The 12,372-nt window shown below is 45.0% G+C and overlaps 1 protein-coding gene across 2 annotated transcripts in view; it reads right to left on the reverse strand.

The window, feature by feature from the left end:
• The window catches only part of PDZD2 (PDZ domain containing 2), a 193,510-nt gene that overhangs the window by 81,383 nt on the left and 99,755 nt on the right, over positions 1–12,372 (reverse strand). For both annotated transcript variants that reach the window (XM_080372582.1, XM_080372583.1), the window contains exons 6-12: positions 9,574–9,685; positions 7,511–7,659; positions 6,732–6,851; positions 4,109–4,223; positions 2,346–2,419; positions 1,955–2,180; positions 808–925 (exon numbers count right to left, since the gene is read on the reverse strand). In XM_080372582.1, the coding sequence (XP_080228708.1) occupies positions 808–925; positions 1,955–2,180; positions 2,346–2,419; positions 4,109–4,223; positions 6,732–6,851; positions 7,511–7,659; positions 9,574–9,685 (914 nt within the window). The remainder of the gene's footprint in view (positions 1–807; positions 926–1,954; positions 2,181–2,345; positions 2,420–4,108; positions 4,224–6,731; positions 6,852–7,510; positions 7,660–9,573; positions 9,686–12,372) is intronic.

Raw genomic sequence — 12,372 nt, forward strand, 5'->3', positions numbered from 1 at the left:
GTATTTGCTCAGCCTCTCTGCACCAGTGCTCATGCTAGACATTCAGCAGGATCACACAGTCCCAGCGGGTCTTCAGTACAGCGTCCCCTCCCAAGGGATGCTCCCACTGCCCACCAGCATTTATGCAGGAATGCAGAAAGGTGGAAGATTTCCTCCAATAGTTTTTAAAAGTGAAGCCTCCAGGACAGGAACAGCAAATAATTTTCTGTCACTTAATAATACGTAAAGCACAAAGGAACCCTAGGAATGATTATTTCTCTTTCTTATGGTTCCTTAACGACATCCAAACTCCATGAAAGAACAAATGAGACAGGCAGGTCAGCCTGCAGCAATCTTGCCAGACTGACAGTGAGGGCAAAAAACTGCTGCTGCAGCCATGGGCACAGTCAGCTGCGAGAACATCTCCCCCAGCTCTTTTTAAGAGAGTTTCAGGTGACTGAGCTTTCAGCAGAGCTCTGCAAATTTCCTCCCAGTCTGGGGTTTCTCGCTGCAGCTCTAATAAAAAGATATGAGGCTGTACCGCTTGCTGCTCCCCTTTCTCAAAGGGTGCTATTAGGTTCAGCTTTCTGTATACAGAATTTAAAAAAAAGACCAACCCAAACCTTAATGATTGTGCTGCTTCCAGCACAGAGAATGGTGTTTCCTGGGTATTTAATACCACTTTGGAATGTCTTTATTTAAATGTTTTCTTTTTGGTGAACTCTTTAAGCATAAATCCCCTTCCTGCTACAACAACCAATTGGTGAAAACAAAGTCTCAATCCATTTTATTGTAAAACCACACCAGCACATTTCTGCTTTAACTAACCTTAATCTGCCATCCATTTTAGCCACTGATCCTGGGGCCAGGCTGTGAATGTATATCCCTGGAGAACTGTTTTCCAGCGTGAGACAACAGGCACCAATGCCGAGCCCAACCCCTGGCTCTGTGAAAAACAAAAAGTACAAAGAAAAGTAGTAGATTGTAATCACACAGGACACACAAGTGTTTGTGTTCCCACGTCCCATCTGAGACCAAGACTCATGTATTGTTTCAGAGCTGGCCTTAGGTGCACTAAGTCAGGAAGCCAAGACCAACAGTGGAAATTAGGATTGAAAATATCTGATGCCAACTGTTTTCTGAGATCCATCACTTCCAGCAACTTTTCTGTGTGCCGTGGGAACACCCTGGAAATGTCACACAAGTTCTGATCTGGTCCAAGGCACAAAGGAGTAGGGGCAGCAATCCAGTAAAGATGTCACTTTACTGCAGAAAAACATGAGCACAGAAGATGCTACCAGCCACACTACTCTCTTTGTTAAATATCTGCATGCCATTCCTCAGCTAAGCTGCGTGAAGAAAGGTGAGACGTTATCACTGGTTCAGCCATTACCTCTGTCCAATTTCACCTTTGTTTGTTTTCAGGTAACAGCATTCCTGAAGCAGGAATTGCTGGACATCTTATTTTCTCTCTCCAAATTTTTAATCTGACCTTTAAAATCAGCACATTTTAAGCCTTTAAAATCAGCATACTTGTCCCACCACATATAGCATATGCTCCAACGTTTATCTTGTGCAATTATTGATGATAGGTGCAACCCTCAGGCAGGAGTTCAAACAGCTCATTTAGGCAATTTTGAGCACTCTGCATGGCTTTGCCTTCCCTAGCGCTGCCCTTTACCAGAAGGGCACAGCCATCTGGGCTGCCAAGAGGTGAATTCACATTTTGCCTGGTATCTTGCAGCCTGACTCTTCCAGCAGCATGGACAGTGACTGGTAGCCACAAGAGTCTGCTGACTCTGGAGCAGCAAAACATGGAAGGGGGAACTCTTCAGAAGTTTTTGCTTTAGAGGCTGTTTTTCTCCCCTATCCTGTGGTTCAAGACCAGAAGGACAGGGCGCCCTGGATATTAGTGTCTCTAGTCTATTCCCCAAAACTCCCTGAAGAAGCAGGGATTTGTTCAATGGACCCTCACCTTTATTGAGTGTCACATCCATGACGATCCGGTCCTTTGGGCCGGGTCCTTTGCGGCTGGAGGAGGAACCGTCTGCTTCGTCGGGGCCAGGGACCAGCATACCACCACTCGTGCTGGAGCTGGGGGAGCTGGAGCGGCTCAGCAAGGTAGGAGTCACACAGGGTGTGAGGCTTGGGCTGCGCAGCCGCGTACGAACTGTCAGGGTCACCACACCTTTCTTGAGTTGCTGCAGAGATGTCAGAGAACCCCAATAAGGCAACACGATACACAAACATTTGCCAATAAACCCACATACTGTAAATTGTGGCAACAAAAGAATACAAAGCTGAAGGTATGAAATAGCACCGGACGAAGGGGAGCAAGAATCTCTCCTCTACTACATCCATGTTACCTTAAACCTCTGAATGGCCTCCTGATGGGTCAGTCCTTGTAGAGACTCTCCATTAACTTCTAGGATTTCATCCCCTGGTAATTAGAAAAAATGAAGTCAGCAATATACAGACTACAGAGATGTAAAAAACATCTCCCATACATAAGGTGACCCACTACTATGAGGATTCCAATTAACAATTCAGTAAAAAGCTTTTTACTGCTCTCAGTTTATTTTCATTTGTCCTAATGCCTTTATAAGTTAATAGTGATGAATTAGCAGAGTAAAGACTGTTCTTCAGCATGGCTCCCTAATTTGGTATTCTCATACTAACGAACAAGCTGAAAATGCTAGAGATTTTAACTAAAGTCTGAAAATAGATGCTCCTAACACGAAGTCCAAATTCCCTTTCCTTTGTGAGCATCAACAGGAGAACTGAGAATCTAAGCGAAACACTACAGCACATCACTCCAAAGCCTGTTCAGAGAAAACTAACTTTGCATCCACTGTCCTCTTACTAAATGCCTGTGGATGGAGAAGTATGTAGGCCACACACTGCAATAGTAAATGCCCTTCGCACCCCAACAAACGTGTCCTGTCACATTTCTACCTACTTCCAGGCTCTGGGTCTTACTACTTACACCCAGCTGTGTTGATCTACCTTTATTTTATTAAAAGGAGTGTCAGCATGATCCAGATCCATTTTCTGCAATTTTACTTGCATCTGTGCAAAATTAGATGGGGCAATGTCATCAGCCAAATCTACACCTCCTCTCCCCTCCTAGCCCCCAGGACGGGTGGTGAGGGGGAAGTATGCAAGCTCTGAATAACCTGCAAAGGCTTGTTGGGTTTATGAGACAGCTGCCTACTTACTGCCTTCCCATGGCAAGTGCACAGCCCATGCTGCAGGGACGCGAGCTTCCCTCCGGCAGCAAGTGTGAGAGTTGGCACCAAAAGCTGCCTCACATACAACAAGCGTGATGAGATGTAAAGAGGGGAATGATGATATGAGAAGGAGAGAAGTAACACAGGAGCAGCTTGAGAAAAGTAACAGAGGAGCAGCCTTCTGTGGGAGAGAAGTAACACAACCCCTGCAGAAGAGCTGTAAACCACCACTCTAAACTTGTGGTCACTTTGTATTTTCAACAGTGCATAGGAGTCTGTCTGGCACAGCACTCAGACCCGGGTGCAAACACACAGAGCAGGCTATACGTCCAACTCTGAGACCAAGACTGGAAAAACAGTAATAGAGAAGCAGCTATATCCTGATTTTAACTAGCCGGGTGATCTTACTGCCAATGCCAACCACCCTCTTTTTCTGGTTGTGACTCTTGTTGATTTATGTCAAAATCATACCAAGAGGCTCAGAAAGCACAATGTGCCAAAACAGCCTCTCCCAAGCATGTCTGTCTGTATAACCCCTTCTTGGACCAGCACCTCTAATCCAGATGTTGGTTGGATAGATATGTTTCACTGCTATCAATGACCCTCTCCAGCTGAAGAATTGCAGCTTATGGCTTGGGCAAATAAAGTTCACTGAAGAGGAAGGGGAAAAAAAAAAAAGCAAAATCCATCATGCTGTAGTTTCCCCTTCTCAGTATGCAATATAATCAAGTTAACTGCTGTGATCTTCCCCAGGATGGACAAACAGGGTGTGTTACATCCTCCACAGCCTCTTGCTGATGGCCAGGTGCCTAAATAAAGCTGTACTTGAATTTTTCTGCTGGACTGAAATAACAACCCACTGTGGTCCTTTACGTGCAGTTGGATTCTCTTTACCATACCTTCTTTAAGTCTTCCATCAGCAGCTGCTGCTCCATTTGGGAATATAGTCTTCACAAAAATCCCCATGCGTCCACGAGCAGAATCCTGACCTCCTACAATGCTGAATCCAAGACCCTACAGAAAAGGGAGGAGAAGATGCACGTCAGGTACCTTACTGTTATCACCTGTGTGAGAAAGATTGCCCACAACATACAAGACAAAGGAAAGATGAAAACCTAAAAGCTTGGGATGAATTGCATTGCCATCTTACCCTCTGCTTGCATTTCCTCATTTATTTTCACTCTAATATTAACACACATCAGCCCAAAAAGTAGCAGCAGACACCTCAAGCTGAAATAGCAAATATGCTATTTTGAGATTACTTTTTGGGTTTTTTTTAAAACACTGGGTCAATGGCTTTGTGTTATCCTATTCTCATTTTACAAACTGTAACACACTGCTTTTAAATTGACAGACAGTAGATTCCCACCCCGACATCTATATCCAAGATTAACTGCAGTTTTCTCTGCTGTCACAGATCCTGCATTTCCTCAGGAAAAAGAAAAGCTTAAGAACATGACATAAGGTCAGTGCTGTAATGTCAGGAATGTAGCGGGAAGGGGGCTGGTGTGGGGGTGCTGCCATGCACATGTACATTTTTAATTATTCTGGAGACATGTACCACGTTGTATTTAAATAAATCTAGATCAATACATTCCCAAGGGCTCCATCTGTTAGCTCTTGCCCCTGTGCTGCCCCGGCTGGCTGTGGGACCATCTTGTGAAGCTGATCAGGGAACGGATGAGCACAGCAGAACGAACCTCTCCCCCTTCTGCTGAATTACTTCCCAGCAAAATCACTTCCTTGATCCATCCTGCCCTGCTTTCCCTACCCACCCCCACCCCCCATTTCTCCTTTTGTCACTGCTGTACACGCATTTTACAGAATAAAGAGAAAAGTCACGGACCAGGTGGACAAAAGAAGTGGAAAGCTGTTGTGCTTCAGTGATCTGAAAACACGGTTATTACTAGCGCCTCAGGCAGTGCTCTCCAGCTGAGGGATGCTGCCAGGGCGGGCACTAACACCGTGTTTACAACGCAATACAACAACCAGCTCTTTTGTTTTACTCTGTGAATATAAAGTAGACCACCACAGTTATAAGCTTCTAGTAATTTGATAAGACATTACTAACTTCCAGAAAGGAAGCATCTTAGCTCCCCTGTGCCATACAAAATAACTCAACTAACTGTTTACAGAGCAATTATCAACCGTAAAGCAAACTACACAAGGCAGGAGGCTGCCGGCACTGCCCTGCAGACACAGCAGCTCTCCTCATGGCTCTGTGGGGTGGCTTGGGAGAAATACAGCTGCTAAGCACAGCAGCTCCCACGTTAGCCCACCTTCTTGGAGAAGCGCTGCTGCCCCAGAGCAGAAAACCACCCCTTGCAGATCTACCTGCAGATGGAAAATCAAGGGCAAACAAACACTTGGCTCGCAGCCACCAACACGGTGACTCTGTGGAAACACTTCTCAAGTCCCAGGTCTGCACAGAGACAGTAAAGCAAATGCTACTGCACACATTGTACGCAGTGCAACCCCTAACAGAAGTGACCACTCAAAAAGTGGGTGGAGGGCTTCCAAACGTTTGGGGTGGTTCGTGATCACTGGAGTCCACATACTCCCAGCTGCTTCCTAATGCTTTGGAACTAACTGCAGAAAGGCAGGAGAGGGTGGCTTGTCCCACAGGGAGAAATAATCTAATTCTTAGGAGAAAAACAGGGTCAAAACAATAAGTACATGAAAAATGAAGTAATATTCACGTGGAAATGTTATGAAAAAACCCGAAGCTCCCAAAACAAGGAGATCTACAGCAACCATGAGTCAATCTACCCAAAGAAGTCATTATTTCTAACCCTTTGCTAAACTTAAAGCACAACAAGGGAATTTGTTTTGTATTTGAGCTTGAAAATCAAAACAAGGCTTTTTAGTCCGAAACATTTTCATCTGATGAATTCAAAGAGTATTTCAGAAAAAGTCACACATATTTTTGGCATATGGAAATGATAGCTCCAATACTAGTGTGGATTGGATTAGGGAAAACAATATACACCTTAGTTAATGCTTGTCTGTTTCCCCTCAGCATTCAGCCAGCTGGTATCTAGCAAATGTGCAAACAAATTACTGAGAGGATGCTCTGACCCAGAGAATTCAGCACTCTCAAGAACCTGTCTTTGGGTTTAATGCTTAACTCAGTGATTTTTTTTTTTTATTTTTTTTACATTCCACACAGATAAAATATGCTTGCCCATAAATATGCATGCAAACAGGTACTCTTCTGTAGCCTCACCAACTTTGCATACATACATATTTAGAGATCCGTTATTAATATTTGATAACTCAGTAATGACCAGATGTACCAAATCAGAATGAAAGCCACCTCATGTCAAGCCCATGAACAAACATCGTTTCCCCTGTATTTTGCAGGTGTAACTTGGGCATTTATATTTGAAAATGGGATCTGTTTATTATTACTGACTGTTATTATTGGCTACCTCGAAGGCTGCTGGAAGTCTTGGGTATAAGAAACATCTCTTAGACGGTCTTGCTACATGTGAGAAACCAGCCACATGCAGAAATCCTCACCTTGCCTTGCCCTTTCATCAGGACGATGTTGGAAATGATGGACGGCTGGGTCAGTCTCCATGGAGATTCCACTTGGGCGGCACTGAAGGAACGCGTGGATTTCTTCACGATATGGTAGTCCTAACAAACATCAGCAAACAAGGGAAGTTGTTCTGATTGCTTGGCACAGGCACTGGGATGTCATACCAGGAAAATTGCATGTGTCAGGGAAGGAGGAGGGGGGGATCTTCCTGATACATTGAGAAACATGTTCAAGGTAAGAAATCCTAGCTCATTACAGTCAAAGTGAATCTTGCCACAGTAATTTTCCTGCATTTCGCACAGTGGGATCATTTTGTAATGTAGCAGTCACAATTTAAATTAAAAAGATTAAGGGTAGCTTCATCATATACTGAAGTCCTTATCTGTTAAAAAGAAAAAAGAAAGAAAGAAAGAAAAAAGACCCCCCCCAAAAAAGCCTACACCATCAAATCATTAAAATAAAGATAAGCAGAATTTAATTTTTGTTTGAGTCCTCAGACCTCCAGAACTGCAACTCATAAGATCAGCCTTAGGACCTTCTGGCCACAGCAAGAAGTAACCTCCTTCACCATCCTCAGGGTAAAGAAGTTCTCCATAGGGGGCCAACACATCCCATTTTTGTGTTCAGGCTTGGTTTCAGTGCCCATGATGTACCTACATGGCCTTGTTTCACGACCCTCACTCCTACAAGCTCCAGATAGATCTTGAAGGACTGAGCACAGTGAGGTGCTGAGAACCAGCCCTGCCCTTCCACCCACCTGCCTGGCTCCTGCCGACTCAAGCTGCTGGGGCAGAGAGTGCTTTCTTCCACCCCGGGAATATTTCACCGCTATTTCGTAATTCGATTCACCATTTTCCACTGTCAGCTCATCGTCTTCTCCCACGGACTCCAAGCGGGATCCAGCACCTAGCGAAAACCACAGAAACACCCCCCACAAACATCTCAGGGCTGTTTTATCCTCTCATCAGCACGCAATAATCACTTCCTGCAAATCCCAGATTAAACAATGCCTTAGAACAACGCTATGCAGTTCCTAACCTGGCAGACAGAAGCTAGTTTTAGTCATCCTTTGCTAGAAACTTCTCCTGCTGTCACAGGTTTTCTATGATCTTTCAGTGATGCTGAACTCCTCAGCACTGTCGGTCATGGTAGTAAGGAAAAGCAGAAGATAATTGAGCCGGTAGCTCAGGGATAGAAAAGAAATTCAGCTGTTCTCACCCAATGGCACTTGCCAGTGCACTAAGCTCTCAAGCTTCATTTATTTAAAATTAAAAGACCTGACACTGTAGCAGTATTCATTTCTGGAGGTGTCATGTCACTTTGAGGGAAATTTTTCTGGAATGGAAAAAGGAAAAATGTGCCAAATAAATGCTATTTTCTTTCCTTCTGGCAATGGTCCTAGTTGTCTTAAAGAGGAGAAGAGTGCAGAGTTCATGTAAGAAACAGAATTATTTGTCTTGAAGGACATCCTGTAATTAGCTGCAGAGTACCCCAGTCCTCGCACCGGGGCTCCTCCAGTTTTCTCCAAGATCCCCACAGGACCCTGGTCACAGCAGTTCCCACACATTTATCCTTGCCATTTCCTCACCATGCAGGGAAGCGACATTAACCCCTATTTTACAGGTGAAAACGCAAGACACAGACAGGCCAAATTCATGCAAGCTGTATTTCATGACGTGGTTTTAAGATTACTTTGAACCCTTGTTAAGTTGGAGCTGCCACAGAAAGGAGCAGCTTTGCTTTCCTTTCACCTCGCTGCCCTGTCCTTACTCTGAGGACAAAGCTCACAAGCCATGGGCTGAGGCAGACCCACTGCAAATTTGCCCAGGAGAGCCCCAAACCCATTTTCTGCCACCTCTTCCTTCCTTGGAGGCTGTGCAAGCAGCACTGCCTGTACCAGAGAGGGATGGAGCACAGAGCTGGGGCAACCATTTGTTTTCACTCAGCATTAAAGCAATTTTGCCACCACATCCATAGGCACAATTTGTACTCACTTTCCAAAATGAAATTTAGATCCACTCCATGCTATTTGGTGTGAAATTAACTCTGGTTTTAAAGCTCGCCTTCCCTGGGCACACAGGGCACCGCTACTGCTGCACACAGCTAGGATGGCTATCTTGGCAGGACCCAGCATCCCAGTACTTCTTTCACTCCCAGACCCTCCTGGCACCTCTCCTTCTCTTTTCCTAGGAGGACAGTTATATTTCTGGTTTTTCTGCCTATCTGAACGCAGCTTCGGCTCCCACGTGGCAGCCCAGCCTTGGGACCAAGCTGGGGGATGCTCCGAGTTCACCCACAGCGCAGGGGCATCACTCATCACTGCTCACAGGAACAGGGCTGGATCCCCAGTGAGCAGCCAACACGCAGCCACAAGGGCTACAGGCAGAGGAGCTCCCTAGAGGATGCTATAAATATCTGAGTAAATGGAAATTAAGGTGAACGCAGGAGGGAGTGGCCTCAGAAAGCAGTAAGAAAAAGAATGTGATTGAGCTCTGCACAGAGGTTTACTGTTAAGACCTGGGGACAAAGCAATAGAAAATGTGGGGAGTATTTGCCATAATGGGTATTTTGGTGATGGCATGTTGAAACAGGGTGGGGAGAGAGAGAAAGTATGAAGCAAAGCAAAGAAAAGAAGCTTCCAAAATTTTCCTTCATCTTTCTGTCCATCAAATATTTCCATTCAGGAGGCTCAAATTTTCCTTCCTAATTAAACTAATAGGATCTCCAAAGAAAATAAGTATTATCTCACTTTCAGAGAGCTAAAATAAATATACAACATAAAAATTCAACTATTGCTATCTTTTATCAACACAGCTTTACCTTGGGATCGACTTCTGTATTTCAGTATGCCACTTCCCAGAGTTGGACTCTGGTTGTTTCCTTTGGACACTTCTGCACAAGCTGGATCTTGAGACTTCTCAGTTTCCATCACCTAAAAAAAGTGGGGGAAAAAGATTATTTACTTGTAAACCAGAAAAGTTGATGGAATTTCTCTCATTTTTACTAAGGGACAGAAAATTCCACTGCACATCATCTTATTTTCCAAAACATGTCATCATATTAAGCCAGCACAAATTTCTGTAAGTAACTTTCAGCAATGTCTTTGGACATTATTGCAAATCTTACCAATGGGTACAGGTATGGCTCAGCAGAGCCAGGGACCCCCTGCAGGGAACCACACTACTGTCCCCAGAGCGTTGGCAGCATCTACAGCACCTTGTTCAGGTGCTTCTACATGCATTTTAACTAAATATCAATATAGCTTTTATTGCAGTTTGTTTAGCTCAGCAAGGGTCCAGAGTCATCACAGAGAAAACCACTTTTTAAAAAGTGTTAAGTGTCTGGAGCTGAATGCCAATGTATAATGAAAAGCTAATTTAACAGAAGTTTATGAAGATTATACAGCTAAGCACTTAAAGGCCTGAAAACGCTCAACTTAAATTTACATGTGGAATCGTAACCCAGCCCCCTGAGCAAATGCAGCAATACAGGAGTCTTTACCTGCTGTGTTTGCCTAGGTGTGGGTGACAGTATAAGGTGACAATAGATAACAGCATGCCGTGTCCTGCTCCCACACGGTCAGGGATGAGCAAAGCTGCCCTTTTGCAAAGCCCATGAAGACTCTCCCCAAGCCATGTCTTGTGGAAGACGCCGGTGATAACCACCTCCACTCGCTGCTTCCTCTACCACGCTACAGCAGTCACGTTTCCCTAGATGTGCCGTTACACAGCGATCCTTGACATGGCTCAAGGGTGACCCGTTCAGTATACCTTGTGTTTCTAATACATGGCATCTGGGTTTCATTTGGAGGGGTTTGGGTTTTTTTTCTTTATTTTGACTGTACAACAGAAACAAAGTACAGATGCATTCTGCATTAACATATATTTCCATCTAGTGGGGCAAGAGGAAAAACAGGAGACAATTGCTACTCCCATTAAAATTGTGCACCCTGTTCCTTCACCTCATCGCGGAGTAATCCTGGAGGCTGCGAGCCTAGAGACAGCAAAACCTCCAGCCTCACATATGATCCACAGAAGGGCACGCAGGCGCAAACACCAACACTAGGGAAAGCCTCAAGGCATTCTCAGTGGCTTCCTAAAATTACATTTTATCCAACTCGGCTCCAGACTATAATAAAAGGTAAAAACTTCTAAATTACCTATGCCTCTGTTTCTTTCTTATATTAGCAAAAATACTTTTCTGACACTAATTATAAACATGTAGAGAAAGACACTAGCATTTGCAATAAAGTAGGTACTCTAAGTTGTTGAGCTTGTCTAATAAACCACCGAGAGTTTTTATCCTATTCAGAAAACACTTAGAAATCCAATCCACAAAGCTTGAGAGAACTCCCTGAAGTCGTGTGTCTGTAATCTTTGGCTCTCTCGTAACTTGGACAAGAAGAAAAACCCAGCTCCACCTTAACCTTCTGGCTACATGTGAACGTATCGCTTTACTGTCTTCAGGCGGCTGCCCAGATTTAACCATGCCATTTTAATTTTCCTCACTTTCAAAGGAAATGGAGCTTATTATTTCAGTTCTGTACGCCTCTTATTAAACTAAACCAATAAATCCTGCTCAATGCCGTCCTGGCGTTAAGGACAAGGGGAGCTTTAACACACACAGTAGTTTGAAGGGAGATCTAAAAATAGAGCCCATTTTGCCAGTTCATTAAGTAGCTCCAGGATCAAGTGATGGTGACATCTCAATTGATTCCAAAGGAAACGGCACTATCAGGGACACGCGGTCCTGGCACCACACCAGAACGAAGAACTGCCCTCGGAGTCCTCGCTCGGGCAAAGCTCCAGCACGACCGGGCCCTTAATTAGGCAAGATGAGGAGCAGGATTATGAGAGTCTGCATTGTTTAACCACAAACAGCTTGGCAGACATCGCCAATCTGCAAAAACAAGGCGGCACACAGGGAATGATACAATTTAATAAGCAAACTGCTTTACTGCTGCCGTTGCGGAGCTGCTAAGCTGCTGCCTTTCCCATCAGCGAGCCCCTCCAGCTCCGCACCGCGCAGCCTGCCGGCGTTCTCCACTGAGGAGCACCAGCAGCGTACAGACAAGTTTAACCCAACAGTTAGGGAGCGAAACAGCGAGAATTAGGACTGAGGTGCTTGCGGCATGCCAGATCCAGCCCTACCTGCACCAGCAAAGCAAGTCCACCAGCAGGTCCGCTGCCCTGCTTTGGAACAGCAACGTGAGCGGCCGTGCCCCTGCACACAGCAACCCTGCACAGGCTCCGTGGCATAATTGCTCACCTTCTTTGATCCCAACAGAGCCATGGCAGACTTGTCCTTAAGCAGCACTACAGATTTAACCGCGAAACACCCCAACGCTGCTGTCCATCGGGCAGCTGGCAGGATGAGCCCAACGAGTCTCTAAAAGCAGCCAGCACCAGACCCTTCAGAGAAAGGTGTGAAACACCTGATGCAAACCTGGCTCCACCTGGTCCCCTGCACAAGGTCTTTCTTCCTAGTCCCTCGAGACTAGCTGATGCCATAAAAGCTTTAACCTTTCTAAAAGTTTTGGAGGTTTTCTTGCAAGACCTATTACAACTCTAGTTGTTCCAGTTATTTGTGCAGTCACTTATTGCTTTATGGGGCACAGCA

Source organism: Falco punctatus, assembly GCF_963210335.1.
Source record: "Falco punctatus genome assembly, chromosome: Z".
NCBI classification, from domain to species: Eukaryota; Metazoa; Chordata; class Aves; order Falconiformes; family Falconidae; genus Falco; species Falco punctatus.